The 20,614-nt window shown below is 46.4% G+C and overlaps 1 protein-coding gene across 1 annotated transcript in view; it reads left to right on the top strand.

Annotated features, from left to right (window-relative positions):
• LOC144791604 (matrix metalloproteinase-17-like) overlaps positions 1-20,614 on the top strand; it is a 63,713-nt gene that overhangs the window by 22,683 nt on the left and 20,416 nt on the right. The window contains exons 3-4 of the mRNA XM_078666336.1: positions 10,178-10,461; positions 18,184-18,360. Coding sequence (XP_078522462.1) covers positions 10,178-10,461; positions 18,184-18,360 — 461 coding nt within the window. The remainder of the gene's footprint in view (positions 1-10,177; positions 10,462-18,183; positions 18,361-20,614) is intronic.

Below are 20,614 nucleotides of genomic sequence, written 5' to 3'. Positions count from 1 at the left end.
TCAATGAATGGTGGTATGGGGATCGGGGAGACCCGGCCTATGCCCTGGAAAGGTATCTGATGGATCCGGACACACTCCATACTATCCTCTACTCGGTTGCCACCCGGAAACGACTCCCGATGGTCACCCAGGTGGTCTTTAAGGTGTGGCGCGACGCTCTCCGCCGCATGGGATGGTGGAATAGGCTAACAGGTGAGACCCCCCTGTGGCACAATGGGAGACTGCCCGGCTTGGCTTCCCTACGGGGCTTTGACGGTTGGGACGCTATTGGCATCTCGACACTGGGCCACGTACTGAAAGGCACAGTCCTCAAGTCGTTCCAGGCATTGCGAGTAGAATATGACATGCCCCAGTCTCAATTCTTCCGATACCTACAGCTCAGGCACGCGCTGACCCCCGCAATTGCGACTTTAGCGTCCTTGCCGGAATTCAGCCCCTTGGAAGCTAAAGTATTTATGGGGGAACTGGAGACGAAGAAAATTTCGACTATATACCAGACGCTGGTTACCCATTGTTCCCCCTCCCTTGATAAACTGCGGGCGGTTTGGGAGAGTGAGCTGGGGGAGTTAGAGGAGGAGGACTGGAGGGAGGCTCTGGAGGCCCCTAGAGGAGCAGCAATAGCAGTGCGCCTGCGATTCATCCAATTTAAGTACCTACACAGAGCATACTATACAAGGGAACGGCTGTGGAGGGCTGGGCTGATAGCCTCCCCGGAGTGCCTGAGGTGTGGGACTGAGATAGGCTCCTTCTTACATACGGTATGGGAGTGCGTGCGGCTGCAGAGGTTTTGGACGGTTGTATGGGACTGTCTGGAGGAAGTCTTGGCATGGGACCTCCCTCGCACGCCGAAGCTGGGCCTCCTCCATGTTATGGAGCAAGTAGGGGGCAATAGGTATAAACGGCATCTGCTCCTGTTGGGTCTCACGGTGGCCAAGAGGGACATAGCTCAGGCTTGGAAGGCACCCAGAGCTCCGCTGGTGGGAGTGTGGAAGCGAGGCATGGACTTCAACATGGGCCTGGAACGTCCTATCTTTGAGGCTAGGGGCTGCCCTCGAAAACATTACCGAATCTGGAAGAAATGGGCAGATTACCGGGGCCTACTGCTGGACCCCCCAGCGACGAGAGACGTGGGTCTAGACCTTGTTGGCTCTGCCCCTGTGTGAACTGTGCCACAGGTTGCTGATGTGATCCCTCAGGTTATGTTCTGGACAATGTAAACACCGTGCAGGGTGGGGGGGGGGGGGGGGGCGTTGGGTTGGGATACGGGGAGGGGGGCCTGGGTGAACGTTGATTGAATATTTTGACTTCTTTGCTCTTTTATTTTCACTACCTTCCTGATACTACGGAAGCGGTGTCTTGTTTATATTCTTTCAACTGCTGAACTCCAATAAAATTTGTTCTGAAAAAAAAAAAAAGTGACCACTCCTCAATGCACCACCCTAAAGGTCCGAGAGAGTGAACATGATGACCCCACAATGCAGCGTCCAAACGAGTGAACCCAGCCTCTCCCCAAAGCACCATCCAAGACAGGTAGCCAATCCACTGTCCAAGAGAGCCCGACCATCCATCCACTGTCCAAACAAACCAGTCAGACTACTTGAGAATGCACTGTGCCAGCAGGTCAGGCCACTCTACAATGCACCGTCTGAGAGAGTTAACCTCACCACTCCACAATGCACCATCGGAGCGATCTCAGACCGTGAGCTTCAGCAACACCCAATGCACCGTCTGAATGAATGAGCCCGTCCACTTCCCAATGCACCATCCAAGACAGTGAACCTCACCACTCCACAATGCACCATCGGAGTGATCTCAGACCGTGAGCTTCAGCAACACCCAATGCACCGTCTGAGAGAATTAACCTCACCACTCCACAATGCACCATCTGAGTGATCATAGACCGAGAGCTTCAGCAACACCCAATGCACCATCTGAGTGATCACAGACCGTGAGCTTCACCAACACCCAATGCGCCATGCGAGTGATCATAGACCGTGAGCTTCAGCAACACCCAATGCACCATCTGAGTGATCACAGACCGTGAGCTTCACCAACACCCAATGCACCATCTGAGTGATCACAGACCGTGAGCTTCACCAACACCCAATGCACCATCTGAGTGATCACAGACCGTGAGCTTCACCAACACCCAATGCACCGTCTGAGTGATCATAGACCGAGAACTTCACCAACACCCAATGCACCGTCTGAGTGATCACAGACCGTGAGCTTCACCAGCACCCAATGCACCGTCCGAGTGATCACAGACCGTGAGCTTCACCAACACCCAATGCACAATCCGAGTGATCACAGACCGTGAGCTTCAGCAACACCCAATGCACCGTCTGAGTGATCCCAGACCATGAGCTTCAGCAACACCCAATGCACCGTCTGAGTGATCACAGACCGTGAGCTTCACCAACACCCAATGCACCGTCTGAGTGATCATAGACCGAGAGCTTCACCAACACCCAATGCACCGTCTGAGTGATCACAGACCGTGAGCTTCACCAACACCCAATGCACCGTCTGAGTGATCATAGACCGGGAGCTTCAGCAACACCCAATGCACCGTCTGAGTGATTACAGACCGTGAGCTTTACCAACACTCAATGCACCGTCTGAGTGATCATAGACCGTGAGCTTTACCAACACCCAATGCACCATCTGAGTGATCACAGACCGTGAGCTTCACCAACACCCAATGCACCGTCTGAGTGATCACAGACCGAGAGCTTCACCAACACCCAATGCGCCGTCTGAGTGATCACAGACCGTGAGCTTCACCAACACCCAATGCACCATCCAAGTGATCACAGACCGTGAGCTTTACCAACACTCAATGCACCGTCCGAGTGATCACCGACGTGAGCTTCAGCAACACCCAATGCACCGTCTGAGTGATTACAGACCGTGAGCTTTACCAACACTCAATGCACCATCTGAGTGATCACAGACCGTGAGCTTCACCAGCACCCAATGCACCGTCCGAGTGATCACAGACCGTGAGCTTCACCAACACCCAATGCACAATCCGAGTGATCATAGACCGTGAGCTTCACCAACACCCAATGCACCATCCAAGTGATCACAGACCGTGAGCTTCACCAACACCCAATGCACAATCCGAGTGATCACAGACCGTGAGCTTCACCAACACCCAATGCACAATCCGAGTGATCACAGACCGTGAGCTTCACCAACACCCAATGCGCCGTCCGAGTGATCACAGACCGTGAGCTTCACCAACACCCAATGCACCATCCAAGTGATCACAGACCGTGAGCTTCACCAACACCCAATGCGCCGTCTGAGTGATCACAGACCGTGAGCTTCAGCAACACCCAATGCACCGTCTGAGTGATCATAGACCGAGAGCTTCACCAACACCCAATGCGCCGTCTGAGTGATCACAGACCGTGAGCTTCACCAACACCCAATGCACCATCCAAGTGATCACAGACCGTGAGCTTCACCAACACCCAATGCGCCGTCTGAGTGATCACAGACCGTGAGCTTCACCAACACCCAATGCACAATCCGAGTGATCACAGACCGGGAGCTTCAGCAACACCCAATGCACCGTCTGAGTGATCATAGACCGAGAGCTTCACCAACACCCAATGCACCGTCTGAGTGATCATAGACCGGGAGCTTCAGCAACACCCAATGCACCATCCAAGTGATCATAGACCGAGAGCTTCACCAACACCCAATGCACCGTCTGAGTGATCCCAGACCATGAGCTTCAGCAACACCCAATGCGCCGTCTGAGTGATTACAGACCGTGAGCTTCAGCAACACCCAATGCACCGTCTGAGTGATCACAGACCGTGAGCTTCAGCAACACCCAATGCACCGTCTGAGTGGTCACAGACCGTGAGCTTCACCAACACCCAATGCACCATCCAAGTGATCACAGACCGTGAGCTTCAGCAACACCCAATGCACCATCCAAGTGATCACAGACCGTGAGCTTCACCAACACCCAATGCGCCATGCGAGTGATCACAGACCGTGAGCTTCACCAACACCCAATGCGCCGTCTGAGTGATCACAGACCGTGAGCTTCACCAACACCCAATGCACCATCTGAGTGATCACAGACCGTGAGCTTCACTAACACCCAATGCACCATCCGAGTAACTGCAATACGTGAGACTGACCCTTTTCAGGCCTCACAGTCATTTTACATTTCATTTATTGCACTATACTGGCTATAAAGACGTCCTACAAGCTGTTATGAAAGGAAAAAGAACAATTGATGGACAGAATGCAGAACAATGTCATACATTCACTTCAGTACAGAGATCTGGGCCTAAATCCATTGTTTTTTTGCTCACCATGCCATTCCAGTTTGAACCCAGCCATATGCAAATCAGTCTGACCCTGTGCCTCTTGGGAACAGTCCAACCCGAACTGCCCGGCCAGGTCCTCCCTGGACCGTAAACAAGCATCCTAGGGCCGGTTTCAAGGTTTCAGACCTCATCAGCCAGTACACATGTCAGACAGTGGAGCAAGAACGAGAGGTGCATGTGTTAAATATAAAAATGAGCAAGGAAGTGAGGGAATGAGAGAGGGCAGTGGGAGAGAATATAGTATAAGCTGTGAGAATGACAGAGAAACTGGGGTATAACAAGATTACAAAGATATGATTACAGGGTACACTGCAATCACAAGGAGATGAGTGTCTGAAAAGTTTCAGAGCTCTGTCCATCATTTCCTTTTGTTTGCTTTGTTCACCCTAACTTGGCAGGGTATGCCCAGACGTGAGTCCCGTGCTCACTTTGCCACTGGATTCAAGCAAGCCGGGCTGAAGACGGCTGGAATGCCAGAAACCGGTCCTCAGAAGCTTGTTTCCAGTCCAGGGAAGACATGGCTTGGCAGTTCGGGCTGGACTGTTCCCATGAGGCACAGGGTCAGACTGATTTACATATGGCTGGGTCTGAACTGGGGTGGCAGAGTGGGCTAAAGAACGGTGATGGATTCAACCCAGATCAGTGGCTGGGGGTGAGTGTCTGAAAAGTTTCAGCGCTCCGTCCATCATCTTCTTGTGTTTACAGGGTACACTGGGCATGAGGGGAAAACAGGACAGGGTGAGGCGGAAAAGCAAAGACAGAGAAAATTATAACCCAAAGAGGTCGGAGTGAGGATAGAGGAAGAAGGGAAGTGTAAAACGCCAGTCAAGCACCAGAGTTTTATATCACATCTTTCAGCCACGTTCTTTATTACAAAGGTCACGCCCCTTGGAGAGACCCCTGTCCCCTTGTTTTTTCAACCACTTAAAGCCCTGCACGTATTCTTTCCAATTTGTGAAAAGCCTGTCATGTGCGGGTCGGGCTCGCTGGGTGAGGCTTTGCTTCCAGGAGCTGGCGGTTTCCATGAGAACACCTCTCTGCGCTGCATTCACCACCGTCCAAGGTCGCAGCACTAGAAGAGTCTCTCGCGGCGCACGCCTGCCCTCTGCCGGCCGGTGGGTATTCTGCAGCATTGCTTAAGGGCTGGAGGCACGCCACATGACTACATGGAAACTATACATGTATATACATTTAATCAAACAGGCTTATTTATGGAGCAACGCTAGGAGGGAAGTTATGCTTGATGTAGGTATTTTTATTAGTCACCAACTAGAGGACTGCAGGAAAAACTGTGATTTCCCCAGAAACCGAAGTGTTCCATTAGCACCGAAATTAACTAGCACTGACAAATCCAACCGGTTGTTGTGTTTTCTCTTCCTGATCTATTGGCTATACCAATACTTTTTGTAGACACACCTTCGTTAAAAAGGATAAAGGCAGGGGCATGGGTTAGAATGGATGCAATTAGCACTTTTTTTAATTTACCAATCTCCACTTAGATCAGAAAATAAAACTAGCAATGCCAAAGCCTATAGGTCTCACCTGTTCAAACTATCGCCTTGACAAGGCTGTTTGAAGGGCGGGTTGGGGAAAGCACATGAGAGAGGAAGGAACTTAGCGGGGTTGTTTTCCTTGGATGGAGAAGCCACAAGGCGAAGAGAGCAAAACAGACCGCAGGGGTTTGTGTCTTGTAGGGGGGAAGCACACAAGGGAGAGAGCGACACAGACTGCAGGGGTTGGTGACTTGTAGGGGGGAAGCACACAAGGGAGAGAGCGACACAGACCGCAGGGGTTGGCGGCTTGTAGGGGGGAAGCACACAAGGGAGAGAGCAACACAGACCGCAGGGGTTGGTGTCTTGTAGGGGGGAAGCACACAAGGGAGAGAGCGACACAGACCGCAGGGGTTGGTGACTTGAAGGAGAGAAGCACACAAGGGAGAGAGCGACACAGACTGCAGGGGTTGGTGACTTGTAGGGGGGAAGCACACAAGGGAGAGAGCGACACAGACTGCAGGGGTTGGTGACTTGTAGGGGGGAAGCACACAAGGGAGAGAGCGACACAGACCACAGGGGTTGGTGTCTTGTAGGGGGAAGCACACAAGGGAGAGAGCGACACAGACCACAGGGGTTGGTGCCTTGTAGGGGGAAGCACACAAGGGAGAGAGCGACACAGACCACAGGGGTTGGTGTCTTGTAGGGGGAAGCACACAAGGGAGAGAGCGACACAGACCGCAGGGGTTGGTGACTTGTAGGGGGGAAGCACACAAGGGAGAGAGCGACACAGACCGCAGGGGTTGGCGGCTTGTAGGGCAGAAGCACACAAGGGAGAGAGCGACACAGACTGCAGGGGTTGGTGACTTGTAGGGGGGAAGCACACAAGGGAGAGAGCGACACAGACCGCAGGGGTTGGTGACTTGTAGGGGGGAAGCACACAAGGGAGAGAGCGACACAGACCACAGGGGTTGGTGTCTTGTAGGGGGAAGCACACAAGGGAGAGAGCGACACAGACCGCAGGGGTTGGTGACTTGTAGGGGGGAAGCACACAAGGGAGAGAGCGACACAGACCGCAGGAGTTGGTGGCTTGAAGGGGGGGAGCACACAAGGAAGAGAGCGACACACACCGCAGGGGTTGGTGACTTGTAGGGGGGAAGCACACAAGGGAGAGAGCGACACAGACTGCAGGGGTTGGTGACTTGTAGGGGGGAAGCACACAAGGGAGAGAGCGACACAGACCACAGGGGTTGGTGTCTTGTAGGGGGAAGCACACAAGGGAGAGAGCGACACAGACCGCAGGGGTTGGTGACTTGTAGGGGGGAAGCACACAAGGGAGAGAGCGACACAGACCGCAGGAGTTGGTGGCTTGAAGGGGGGGAGCACACAAGGAAGAGAGCGACACACACCGCAGGGGTTGGTGACTTTTAGGGGGGAAGCACACAATGGAGAGAGCGACACAGACCACAGGGGTTACATGAATTTGTAAAATGAATGGTTGAGGATTATAAGGCAAAATGTGTATATGTGTCCACGTCATGATGAAGTCCAAGTGAAAGAAGGGGGGGCGGGTGGGGGGGGTTGAGATGCGTGTAGGAAGGGGCAGGGGGGGCGGGGGTACAGTGTCATAGGCAACTCATAATTTAAAATCTCGACACATAACAGGTGCAACAAAGTTACATTTTTCTCTGCTAAATTCAGACAACGTATTCCTGCAACTAAACGAATATTTGTATGGTTCGGACAGTGTCAGGCTCATGTGAGATTCGAGATTGTAAAGAAATAAAGAAATCATAATAAAGAAACATACTAAATGACAACCTCAAAACGACGAGCCCCAAAAGGGTCATTTCGTTTTAGGGGAATATGAAGAAAAAAACAATATTGAGATTAAATGCATTCTCTTTAAATTCTTCAAAGAAGTAAAACGAATCAAAAGGGGAAAACGTTGAAGCTGGGGTCAGAGTAAAGGGGAGAGGAAAGGTTGAGGCGCTGAGCTAGTCGAACGCTGGATGAATATTTTGGGAGGAGTCAGTCACGTGAGGGGCTCACCCTTGAAAGCCGAAGGGGTTTCCCTCCGTGTCGGTGACGTCATTCCGACAGAGTGTTGGCACGAGTTGTCCAGGCTGAGACCTTCTGCTGCAGACCCATAGAGAGATGGCACGAGAAAGCCTCAGGCTGTCAGGGTTCGTGCTCCTCTCAGGGCTGTGGGCCACGGTGCAACTGCACCTGCCGCACCAATGGTATCCTTGCCCCTAAGGACTGAAAGACAAGTCTCTTTCTTATACGGGATGCCTGCTCGCTCTCTCTCCTGCTGTGCCAACCGATATGTGCCTCCTCTGCCCATCGATACTGAAATCTATATCTATACTAATATAATAAAGAGAGAGCCCAAACCTTTGAGGCGGGTAATCTCAGGAACCACAGCACCAATCACAACACCCAATACAGCGTTGGAAAGGGCAGTTGCAGCAGAAGGACACAGGCTATGCAGACGCCCACCATATACATTTAAAAGGTAAAAGAACCGTGCCAGCAAAGTAGTCCCTTGTGGGCGTGTCTGCGTTGTGCTGTGGGCGTGTGCTGGGGGCGTGACAAACGCTGGGGGCGTGTGGTACGTTCCGCCCTTCATGCCATGTCTCAAATCGTGTGCTAATCCCACCCTGCTCCTTTTAAATACCCCTGCACCCCATAATCATAACCCACCCTTACTCCTTAAAATACCGCAACACCCTTAAACACTAACCCATCTTAACCCTATAAATATACCATGTACCCCAAAACCCAAACCTATACCTAAACCCTAAAAATACCCCTGTACCCCGAAACCCAAACTAGCCCTGAACCCTATAAATACCCCTGTACCTCAAAACCCAAACCTACCCCATAACCCTAAAAATACCCCTGTACCCCAAAACCCAAACCTAGCCCTGAACCCTAAAAATACCACTGTACCCCAAAACCACCCCTGAACCCTAAAATACCCCTGTACCCCAAAACCCAAACCTACCCCTGAACCCTAAAATACCCCTGTACCCCAAAACCCAAAATTAGCCCTGAACCCTAAAAATACCCCTGTACCGCAAAACCCAAACCTAGCCCTGAACCCTTAAAATTCCCCTGTACCCCAAAACCCAAACCTACCCCTGAACCCTAAAAATACCCCTATACCCCAAAAGCCAAACCTAGCCCTGAACCCTAAAATACCCCTGTACCCCAAAACCCATACCTATCCCTAAACCCTAAAACTACCCCTGTACCCCATAACCCAAAACTATATTTGAACCCTAAAAATACCCAAACACCCCAAAACATATATCTCAGTACCCCAAAACATATACCCCTATACCCATACTTACCTTATCCAAACATTAAAAAAAACATGCTTTTACCATTCATGCTTTTACAACAAATTTCGTTGTAAATGTATGCATGGTAAAAGCATATAAAATGTAATGCCATGCTTTATAATGGCATTGCGGAGTCATGGTACTTTCGTAATGAAAGTATGCGGAGTGATGGTATGCGGAAAGAAAGTTGCGGAATAATGGGTGTTTACCCTCCCCCGGTAAGTACATTGGTGGCACGGCGGCCCACATCTCCAGCAACATACTCATATTTTTTCACCACCCATTTCAAAAATGCACAGGTCTCTCTCATTGATGGCCAGCACCGACATACACTTTTAGACACACCTCCCGCCACACGTTCTAGAATTGCGAACTTTAGAGCTGGGGAGCTCCGTTCGAATCTCGACATCAGGTCAACATCCTGTGATTCCAGGCAAATCGCTTTGTCTACCCATGCCTACCACAAATGAATGTGTTCTTCTGTAATGTAAATTGTGCTCATGCCATGTTGTCGAGTTCGCGCTATATAATATTTCAAGGAAAAATAAAGTAGGAAAACTCGAGTTCACACACTACTGAACGCGCACTCTTAAGTGCATCAGCAGTGCACTGTGAATCGGAGTTTTTCACAGGCCTGTCACAGATAAGAAATGCTATCAAAACGAAATCCTACAAAACAATATACTACTGGCCGGCAGCAATTCATACCCGGACAACGTCGGGACGGGCTGCTAGTCTTGCGATAAAACACTGATCAGTAGATATTAACAAGCTCTTGACATGATGTTACCAATATTCTGGTGTGATATTCGAATTAGGTTTATTAGGTGTAATAGCCGTGTGACTGTAAAATGCTTTGAAAAGTACCTAATAATGTTGTGAGTATGGAACCTGTTTAATTAATTAATGGTGCAATGATAAAAAATGCTAATAACAGGATTAAAACCCTAAACCTTGCCGCTTGCTCTTGCTCCCGCAGAGTGCGTACATTCCCGCGCGAGTCACACCTGGGCCACGACACCGTCCGCGCCCTGATGTACTATGCGCTGAAGGTCTGGAGTGACATCACGCCGCTCAACTTCCACGAGGTGGCCGGAAACAACGCGGACATCCAGATCGACTTCTCGCGGGCCGAACACAACGACGGGTACCCCTTCGACGGGCCCGGGGGCACCGTGGCGCACGCCTTCTTCCCCGGGGAACACCACTCGGCGGGGGACACCCACTTCGACGACGAAGAGTCCTGGACCTTCCGGTCATCAGGTACGTCCGGGTAAGAGTCACTGAGCTCCCAGCATCGCATCATTAACCAATTCATCCTTTTCTATCGCGCGCGAGTTGTCGAGAGTATGGGTACCTACAGGCCAGTGTGTTACTACAAGTGCACATTGCAAGGCCCATGACTATACGTGCAAAGGCATTGGTGACCCTGGGCCCAATTCACAGAACTAACTTCAGGCAAAATCCTAAACTTACTACTTTTGGTATTCACAGAAGATCAGATTTTGTCTTAAGTTTGTCTTAAAACAGACTTAAGACAGACTTAAGACAGACTTAAAGACAGATTTAAGACAGACTTAGGATAAACTTAAGACAGAATTAAGACAGACTTAAGACAGACTTAAGATAGAATTAAGACAGACTTAAGACAGACTTAAGTTAGAATTTTGTCTTAAGTTAGTCTTAAAACAAACTTAAGACAAAATCCTAACTTCTGTGAATACCAAAAGTAGTAAGTTTAGGATTTTGTCTTAAGTTAGTTCTGTGAATCGGCTCCCCTGTAAGCACCTGTGACCTCTGCAGTGCACCAGAGTTTTTGTGCAGGATGAGTCACAAAAGCAGTCCTGAGCGGCGTGTTCCTTTCCACGTGTGCTGCAGAATGAAAGAGGAAAAAACGAGGTGAAATGGAGATATTTCGCCTCAATTTGCTTCCCCTGGGGAGGGGTACGGTTTTGACACATTCCCGGGTGTACACATCCTTGTAAATCTGGGACTGCAGCAAAACCAGTGGGTGTTGTGTGTGAACCTCCACCACAACGCTCATGGAACGCCTCCCTGATGCAGTGTTCGGCAACGCAGCGGCTTGCACTGCGTTGCCTCACATCATATCTAGGAGGGCATGACAAAGCCACTTAAAGTGTGTTTGCGCGGCCTCGTAGCTAAGGGTCTGCACTTTGTGCCATTTGAGCATCATTAAATGTGACGCACCGTCATTGCAAGGGGGTTGTAAATAAGCAAGGCAGTGACAGAAACACAGATTCATCAATGCTTATGTCAGTTTATGGTGCACACATTCATCCTGCTTTTGACCAACCAAAAATTCAACAGTTGATGCTTGTATAGTAGTATCTTATGGATCAGACATTTGTCCAACCTAGTGCCAAAAATATGCAAATTTGAGTCAATCTTCGTGAGTTGAAACTGGCAATGTTTCAACCTTGTGTAATCATTTCTTGGGGCTTCAGCAGGGCACAACTGCTTCAATCGTGTGATACCATCATTCTGATCAAAAACATTGCTAATAACACTCCAAAACTTCTTTTTGTTCCTTATACAGTAAACAGTATGTTGTATAAAACAATATAATATTGCACAGCAAATGATTTATTACAATACATTTCACGTGGCTTAGAAGCACACATTCCCTACCAACAGTATTTTGGTGAATCAACAACACGCCTGGATCGGCTCATGTAAGTGCCTGCACTTACCACACCAGATATTGACGCCCCTTGCGCCCTTATAGGTTCAGTGACAGTGTCGTGCATCCCCTTCAGTCAGCGGAAGAGTTTTTGCTGCAAGTCCAGACTGGGGCCTCTTTCTTGTGACTGTCGAACTGGTAACCCACCGGTGTGCCTAATCTTGTCTTTGGGGGTCTAACACCCCCAAACAACTTTACCATTGGAGCCTGAATCAGTACAGACGGGGAATGTAGTTTGGCCAATGCTCCATTCGGGAAACAACCTTTACAATGCAACCATTACATCGCACTACACTTACAACGCAGGCATAACATCGCAACATCCTTTACAACGCATGACACTACAATGCAGGAATTACAACGCATACCATTACAACGCATGACACTACGATGCAGGAATTACAACGCATACCATTACAACGCATACCATTGGAGTTAGATTAGTAATTTTTACCCCTACACTATCCAACACACACCCTACTGTTGCTCCCCCTGGAGTTAGAATAGTAATTTTTACCCCTACACTATCCAACACTTACCCTACTGTTGCACCCCCCTGGAGTTAGAATAGTAAGTTTTTACCCCTACACTATCCAATACTTACCTTAAAAGCAATGTAATGGTATGCGTTGTAATGGTATGCGTTGTAATGGTATGTGTTGTAAAGGTAGTATGCGATGTAATGGAATGCGTTGTAAAGGTAGTTTTTAAAAAAGCGATGTAGTGTCATGCGGTGTAATGGAATGCGTTGTAGTGGATGTTGCGATGTAAAAACTGCGTTGTTAGTGAATGCGTTGTAAATGTATGAGTTGTAACGTCATACATTCCTCTATTCTGGCCTGATTTGAACCTGTTCCCAAGAAGAGAAATGTCTTTTGAATTCGACCCAAATTATCGAGCCATCCTGCACTCCCGCTCTCTCCTGGCCTCACACCCTTACACTGAGACACAATACAAATGAGGCAGACGGAGGCGATTAAAATCCCATTTTCTGCGATGCCCGCGCCTCGCGTGCTGGATTGTGACTGTGCACGCAGGCAGCAATTATGGACCGATAATTCATTTCTTGCACCCTGTTCCAACCCTCATGATTCACGGTGGATCGAGCCGGTGCCGGCTCGTCGATCATTCTCACTGAATATTTCCTTCTCAAATTCACTCCTTCCTTTTGCAATGAGCAGACTCCTGAAGTCCACACCTTCGATCTGGCATCAGTGTTTGTCAAAAGGAGATAACAGTGGGTTTCATTTGCTGCAGGTACACCTGCAGCTCTGGAGTCCTGTGATCGTCTGGGGGCCTCATCTCCAGTTGTGTGTCCATTCTGTGGCCACAACAAGAGTATTGTGCACCATTCTATTGACCACAACTAGAATATTATGTCCCTGTTGGAAAGTGGGTTATTGGTAGGGGCAAATGTAGGCCTGCCACTGGCAATAAGGCCACTAACACATGATCGGACTCAGCATAGGTCTTAGGAAATTGTTCCTTTGCTCAACCCTTGGTAACGTGGCTGCGAGCAGACAGGCTTAACTTCAACGACAGGTACGTAAAGCATTTAAAAACACAATTTCAGTAAATAATTAAGACACAACTCAAAATAAAAATCCAACATCAATTTATAAAAATAGGTCATATTTTTATCTTTTAAATGACACCAACACGAAAAAGATCCACTTTAGGGAACCAGAGATACGAATTTTTAAAGATTAGTCACTTTCTAGTGCTTAGAAACCAACAGCACCCCTTTAAGTCTTTTTGTTTTTTCTGTCATGTACACACCTTTATAAATTGTTTTAAAGAATTCTCACCACTGTAGTGGGCCGCCTTCTTCAGCAAGCGGGATCCAGTTAGAACACCTTCCTGGCGTTCTGCTTGCGGGGCCCAAAGTATCCAACACACAATCCAAGGTTCTGGAATCTACAAGAGGGTCCTTGAAAGTGTGACACTTCAATTCTGCAATCCACTTGAACAAAACCCCTTACAAATCCACTGTGCTCCAGGCTTGGAATTCTTTGTGGGGCTGTCCAGGTGTGCTCTGTTAACCTGTAGCTTGCAGGGAGTCCACTCTTAGTCCTTTTGCAGCAAGGTAATCCACAGGGCTGCAGCTTTACTTGGTGCAATCTTCAGAGGTCAGGCCTTAGAGTTCCTTGCACAGCAAAACTTCTCATCAGGGCACTTCTTGCTCAAGTAAGCAGCAAATCTGGAGGGCTCTGCACCTAAGATACTTATTCGAAATTATCTGGGTCAAGCACCAGGTCACTTCTGACCAATGAGAGCAGGGCAACTCCTCAGAGTTATGACCACATTCTGTAGAGTGTGGCATTATTTTGTCCCAGAGTGCACCAATCTTCCAAATCCATATTGGCTGATTCTCCAGCAAGGAGGTAAGAGCTGGCTAAACACACCCCCTGGTATATCTTATTTCCATGGACTCTCCCCCTACCATCTGCACATACCTTCCTTAAGCCTAACCCTGACTCTGGGTCAAGAGTGTAAGAGTGAAACTGAAACCCAGGCCTCCCCTCTGCCTTTGAAGAGCATAGTTTACAACTCCGACTCCTGGCCTGGCATTCCTATGGAACAACACATTGCCCTCCCAGGACAGATGGTAACCCCAGGGGCCCTTTATCACCTCTTAAAAGCAGCCTGGCTAATCCCCTTACTCTGACCAATCAGGGCAGACCACTGGAAGGCTGAATTTGGACTTACAAACAAGAAAGTCTCATAACTTCTTGTATGTACATTTTAGGAGAAATTCAACAATATGATATTGTTGGATTTAGCACTGCTATTCTGATAAGTTTTTGAATGGGCACTCTAGGTCCTTCCTACCAGGAGTTATTATTTAATAACTTCCTGCAATGCTAACCTATGGGCCATGGGGAAAATGACTTGGGCCAGTTTTCTAGCACCAGGGCTAATAAAACATATTTTATAGGTATTCCCCTATTTTCTACAGGACCCCTACCCCCCTGTGCAACTAGGGGAGACTTCAGGGGTTCTGAATCTGAAGACATATTGCAGATCCTCCTTACCCAGTGCTCCTAGCATCAAAGTCATATTTGAGCAGCACTTTAAAACAATGTGGGGAGTGAAATGTGAAATTTCACTTTACCCAGGTATATAAAAACTTGTTTTATAAGGGTGTACCTTATAGATAACTGACCCCCCCATCCCTGGGATACCTAGGGAAGACCCTGGGGGTCCCTAATATGCCAAAACATTGTAGGTTTTCCATTTTTAAGTGCCCCTACTACTAAAGTCGAGTTTGGGCACAATTTACTATTTAAAAGCAGAACTGGCAACCAGTGCTGCTTTTAAACTGACCTCAGGCTTCAGCACTGCACACATGCTAGTACAGAAAATCTGCTGGCCTCTAAACTGCCATGCCCCAGGATACTGGGGACTTCTAGGTAATTTAAATCCCCTGCCCTATTATATACTAGGGGCTTATGGGGTAGGTCATGCCAATTACAGGGGCACCCCACCATACCATAGTGTATGTTGGGTGTCTTAACTGCATTCTAATGTGTTCCTTTCAGCTTGGCACTGGCCCTGGGCCTGGTTAAACAAAGCCCAGGGTCAGTCAGAGTCAGTTACCACCAGTTCCAGTCAGCATAAAGTTGGGGTGTGCCCAGGGCACAGGATGACTTTGCAACAGTCCCCTTCTGTAGACCACAACAAGGGTTTTGTTCCCTCTTTTGTAGGGCACAACTGAGTATCTTGCCCTTTTCTGTTTTCCTGGACTCCACCTCTGAAGTATTTTGCCTTGTGCTCTAGGCCATATATGGAGTATTGTGCCCCATTTGGTAGGCTACAACAACAGTATTACACCCACTTCCGGAGGCCTCTGGTGTATTGTGCCCTGTTCTGTAGGCACTACTTGAGAATTGAAATAAGCTTCTAAAGTAATTTCTCAAAGTCATACATTTGCATCTCTCAAAGATATTAGTTTCTCAGTTGCAAAGTGATATGTTTTTACTTAAGATATTTGACTGTCATATATCATGATGTCAGATGTCTCTTTTATCAATGCTCACTCAATGTGATTTGTCAGTATTTGAGATGTTGAGAGTACAATGTGGTATGTCTCTCTGTAAGACGTATGGCTGTTTAGCTCATAATGGGGAAAGTCCCGCTCTAAGGCGCTTTCTGTCGAGGTCATAAAGTCGTATGTCTTTTCTATTTAAGATGTTCTCCACTGAAGTCATTAGGTGGAATTTCTCTCTTCTAAATACTTGATTTGATTTGATTTGAATTTTAGATTGATAAAGCGCAACAAATGCCTTGAGGTGTATTGGCGCTGAAGAACTGAGAGGGTCGTGCAAGGGTCGGGTGAGCAGAAGTAAAATTAGAGGTCTGCTAGGAATACCCATGTTTTTAGTGATTTCCTAAATGATTTAAATACTCTGTCGAGGTTGTAAAGTGTCATGTCTCTCTGTAAGATGTTCGACCTTCGAGGTCAAAAATATGTCTATTTTTAAGATGGTCTCTGCCGGGGCCATAAACTAGTAGGTCTACTAGAAAGATGTTTTCTTTCAAGGTCATAATGGGGTGTGTCTCTTTTTGAGTTGCACAAAAAGTCAAAGGCATAAAGTCAAATCTCTCTTAGACATTAGCCTCTCGGTTACAAAGATTCTGATGTAAGATAATTGCTTGTTCTAGCATGATGGTGTCTGTCTAAGATGCTCAACCATGAGATCAGAAAGTGGTATGTCTAAATAAGAGGTTGTCTACTGTTAAGAGTACAATGGTGGCATATCTCCGTCACAGTCCAAAAGTGGCTTGTTTAGATTATAAAGTTATATGTCTCTGTTTACGATGCTCTCTGTTGAGGATATAACATGGTAGGGCTCTTCATAAGATATTCCACTCTCAAAGTTATAATGTGGTACGTCTGTTTAATATGCTCTCTGTTGAGGATATGACATGGAGGGCTCTTCATAAGATATTCCACCCTCAAAGTGATAATATGGTACATCTGTGTTTAAGATGCTCTCTGTTGAGGATATAACATGGAGGGCTCTTCATAAGATATTCTACCCTCAAATTGATAATGTTTCTCTCTTTAAGATGATCTCTGTTGAGGATATGACATGGTAGGGTTCTTCATAAGATATTCCATCCTCCATGTGATACTGTGGTAGTCTCTGTTTACGATGCTCTCTGTTGAGGATATAACATGGTAGGACTCTTCATAAGATATTACACCCTCAAAGGGATAATGTGGGACGTCTCTGTTTAAGATGCTTTCTGTTGAGGATATGACATGGTAGGGCTTTTCGTAAGATTTAAATGTAAAAAAATCCGTATTTGTAAAGCGCGAACTACCCACCCATACGGGTCTCAAGGCGCTGGGTGCCATCATGGAAATTAAGTGAGCTATTGCCCAGAGTCACATGGGTGCTGAGCTGAGCAGCAGTCGGAGCCATATAATATGGTAGGATTCTTCATAAGATATTCCATCCTCAATCTGATAATGTGGTACGTCTGTGTTTATGATGCTCTCTTTTGAGAATATAAAATGGTAGGGCTCTTCAAAACATATTCAACCCTCAATGTGATAATGTGGAACGTCTCTGTGTAAGATGCTCTCTGTTGATGATATGACATGGTAGAGCTCTTCATAAGATATTCCACCCTCAAAGTGATAATGTGGTACGTCTCTGTTTAAGATGCTCTCTGTTGAGCATATAACATGGCAGGACTCTTTATAAGATATTCCACCCTCCAAGTGATAATGTGGTACGTCTCTATTTAAGATGCTCTCTGTTGAGGCTGTAACATGGTAGGGCTCTTCATAAGATATTCCACCCTCCAAGTGATAATGTGGTACGTCTCTATTTAAGATGCTCTCTGTTGAGGCTGTAACATGGTAGGACTCTTCATAAGATATTCCACCCTCCAAGTGATAATGTGGTACGTCTCTATTTAAGATGCTCTCTGTTGAGGATATAACATGGCAGGACTCTTCATAAGATATTCAACCCTCAAAGTGATAATGTGGTACGTCTCTGTTTAAGATGCTCTCTGTTGAGTATATAACATGGCAGGACTCTTTATAAGATATTCCACCCTCCAAGTGATAATGTGATACGCCTCCGTTTAAGATGCTCTCTGTTGAGGATATGACATGGTAGGACTCTTCATAAGATATTCAACCCTCAAAGTGATAATGTGGTACGTCTCTGTTTAAGATGCTCTCTGTTGAGGATATAACATGGTAGGACTCTTCATAAGATATTTCTACCTCCAAGTGATAATGTGGTACGTCTCTGTTTAAGATGCCCATGGGATGGACCTGTTCGCTGTGGCTGTTCACGAGTTCGGACACTCCATAGGACTTACGCACATCTCTGCTATCGAGTCCATCATGCGGCCTTACTACCAGGGTCCACTGGGAGACCCCCTGAAATATGACCTTCCATATGAAGACAAAGTCAGGATTTGGCAACTCTACGGTGAGTACGAGCTCCCCGAAATCGTCATGTAGCATGGGTACAAGGTAAGCTTTCTGGGGTGCGTGTGCTGCCTTCTGTGAGTAAAGTTTGAAAACTGACTACAAAATAGTGATACATGCGTTATAGATTAGGAGACCAAAGGATTCTGCGTCAACTGGTTACCCGAGTTAGAAAAACAGATCTGGGAGGTAAAAGTAGTGATGCAAATTGAGCGATCAAAAATTAACCAGCAGAATGATGTTCGCAACATGAGTCTGATAAAAAAGTCGTTTCTATAAGTGATATATTAAAAATGAAATATTATTTTAAGGCTGTACTTCACCAACATGGAAAGGCAGAAACTCTTTAAAGACTAGAATTACAATTTATTTGTAGGGCGAAGGTACTCTTATTGAAAACTGTGAAAGTGAAGGAGTGAAATCTTTTACAGAGTAGATTTGATCAAAGAAGAAAAGGGACTTCATACATCTTTGGGAATCCGGTTTGGATGCACAGACAAAGATTATGAAAAAATAAAGATTGAGTGTATCATCGAAATTACCGCGTGGTTAGTGATTATCAAATACGTATAAAAACCTGAGGCCCTCCTTTCGATGGAGGGTGGGATAAGGCGAGTTACAATGCCAGTATAACCAAAGATATGTACTCTAATTAAGGCAGTTTGAGGTTCATACTTGAGGTTTTATCTAATAAAGAAATCAGATCACAATTCAATACAATGGGTAATTAGTGGACTAAATCACTGAGATTATGTGCTGCGAGTAACGGATAAATTTTAATGAATTGTTTGGGTGTTGGGCAAACGTCATGAAATTTAATATATGTAAATCAATTTATTCTGCTTGTGACCTTTAAATGTTATATACTTTATTGGATTATTTGGAATATGTTTTATATATATATATATTTATATATATATATATATATATATATATATATAATGCACACACACACATGACAGACAAGCAAGTTCCAAAGCAAGAATGCAAGACGCACAATCCAAATACTTGCCCCACGATACATTGCCTTAATAATCACCACAAAATCAGTGATAGGAAGCCACAAACAACACCGACACGTTTCGGCGAGCAAGTCACCTTTTTCACAGGTGGGTGAGTGCCACCCACTTCCAACTTTCAAAAGGTTTGTGATCAAAAACCCGCTGCAGTGAAACACAAAGGACTAACAAAGCTTCTTAATTTACAAAATAACAGGGCAGCCATCTTGAAGTGGCTCTCATAACTCCAAAGGTACATAAACAGTGCCAGTGAAAGCTATTTAACTCGCAGTTTGTGTAACATTGGTGTTGCAAAAATAAAACATTTGACATGCAGCACCATAAAACATCATATGCAATATGTACCATTTTCATGTCATCAGTGCCTGTTGAGCAAAAACAAGGTTTTAGAAATCAACAGGAAATCATAATTGTAGTGTTCGGACATCTTGGAGTCACTCGGTCATGCCCCAGTGGGCTGTGTCTATAAAATATCAAACAGAAAGTCCTCGTAACAGTCCAATGCAGTACTGGTTAGCAGTGGTAAAGTGCACAGAGTCCTAAACCCAACAAATATTAACAAATAAGTAAAACAGGAGGGGGAAGGCAACAAGTTTGGGGGAATACCGCACCAAAGATGTCAGGTCTAACAAAGTCTATAATAAGATCAACGATCTTCACTTTGGGGGGCAAAGTTCAATGTCCAATATGGCTTCCTGCTAGTAAAGCAAATGTGTTTTGTGGTATTGCTTATGTCTGGAATAATGTCCCACACAAGCCATATAAAATATAGTCTTTGTTGTCAAGTTCCTAAGAGGTAACTATAACCTTTTGTGATTGATTGGTATGGTACCATAATATTGTTGTCAGAATATCATCCAACATAAATAATGAGACCTAAATATTATATACAAACATTATTGTCCATTTGGAGTGAATAATAGAAAAATTGCAACCAATGGGACAATGTTCTTGTAAATTGTGTCTAGGACATTGTGTCAATGATATGTCAGTGTGCGATTTATTAAATCTTTCTAGAACATCAGAGAGCAGCATGCACAAAGATATGTCTCTTTCAAGAGGGTGATATCTACTTTTCTTTTCTTAATATATCTTTACATACATATTTGAAATTTTAATGATCCCATTGGGTCTCTTAAAGTACCACAAAGTTGAGTTCAGAGTCTTGCATGTGGTGGAATGTGAGTATTCTTGAGTTGCTCTGCAGTGATGAGGGTGTGGTCTTTGTATTTCATT

This window comes from Lissotriton helveticus, chromosome 11 (genome assembly GCF_964261635.1).
Source record: "Lissotriton helveticus chromosome 11, aLisHel1.1, whole genome shotgun sequence".
Lineage (NCBI taxonomy): Eukaryota > Metazoa > Chordata > Amphibia > Caudata > Salamandridae > Lissotriton > Lissotriton helveticus.
The sequence above is the reverse complement of the archived record's forward strand: the minus strand, read 5'-3'. Positions and strand labels throughout refer to the sequence as shown.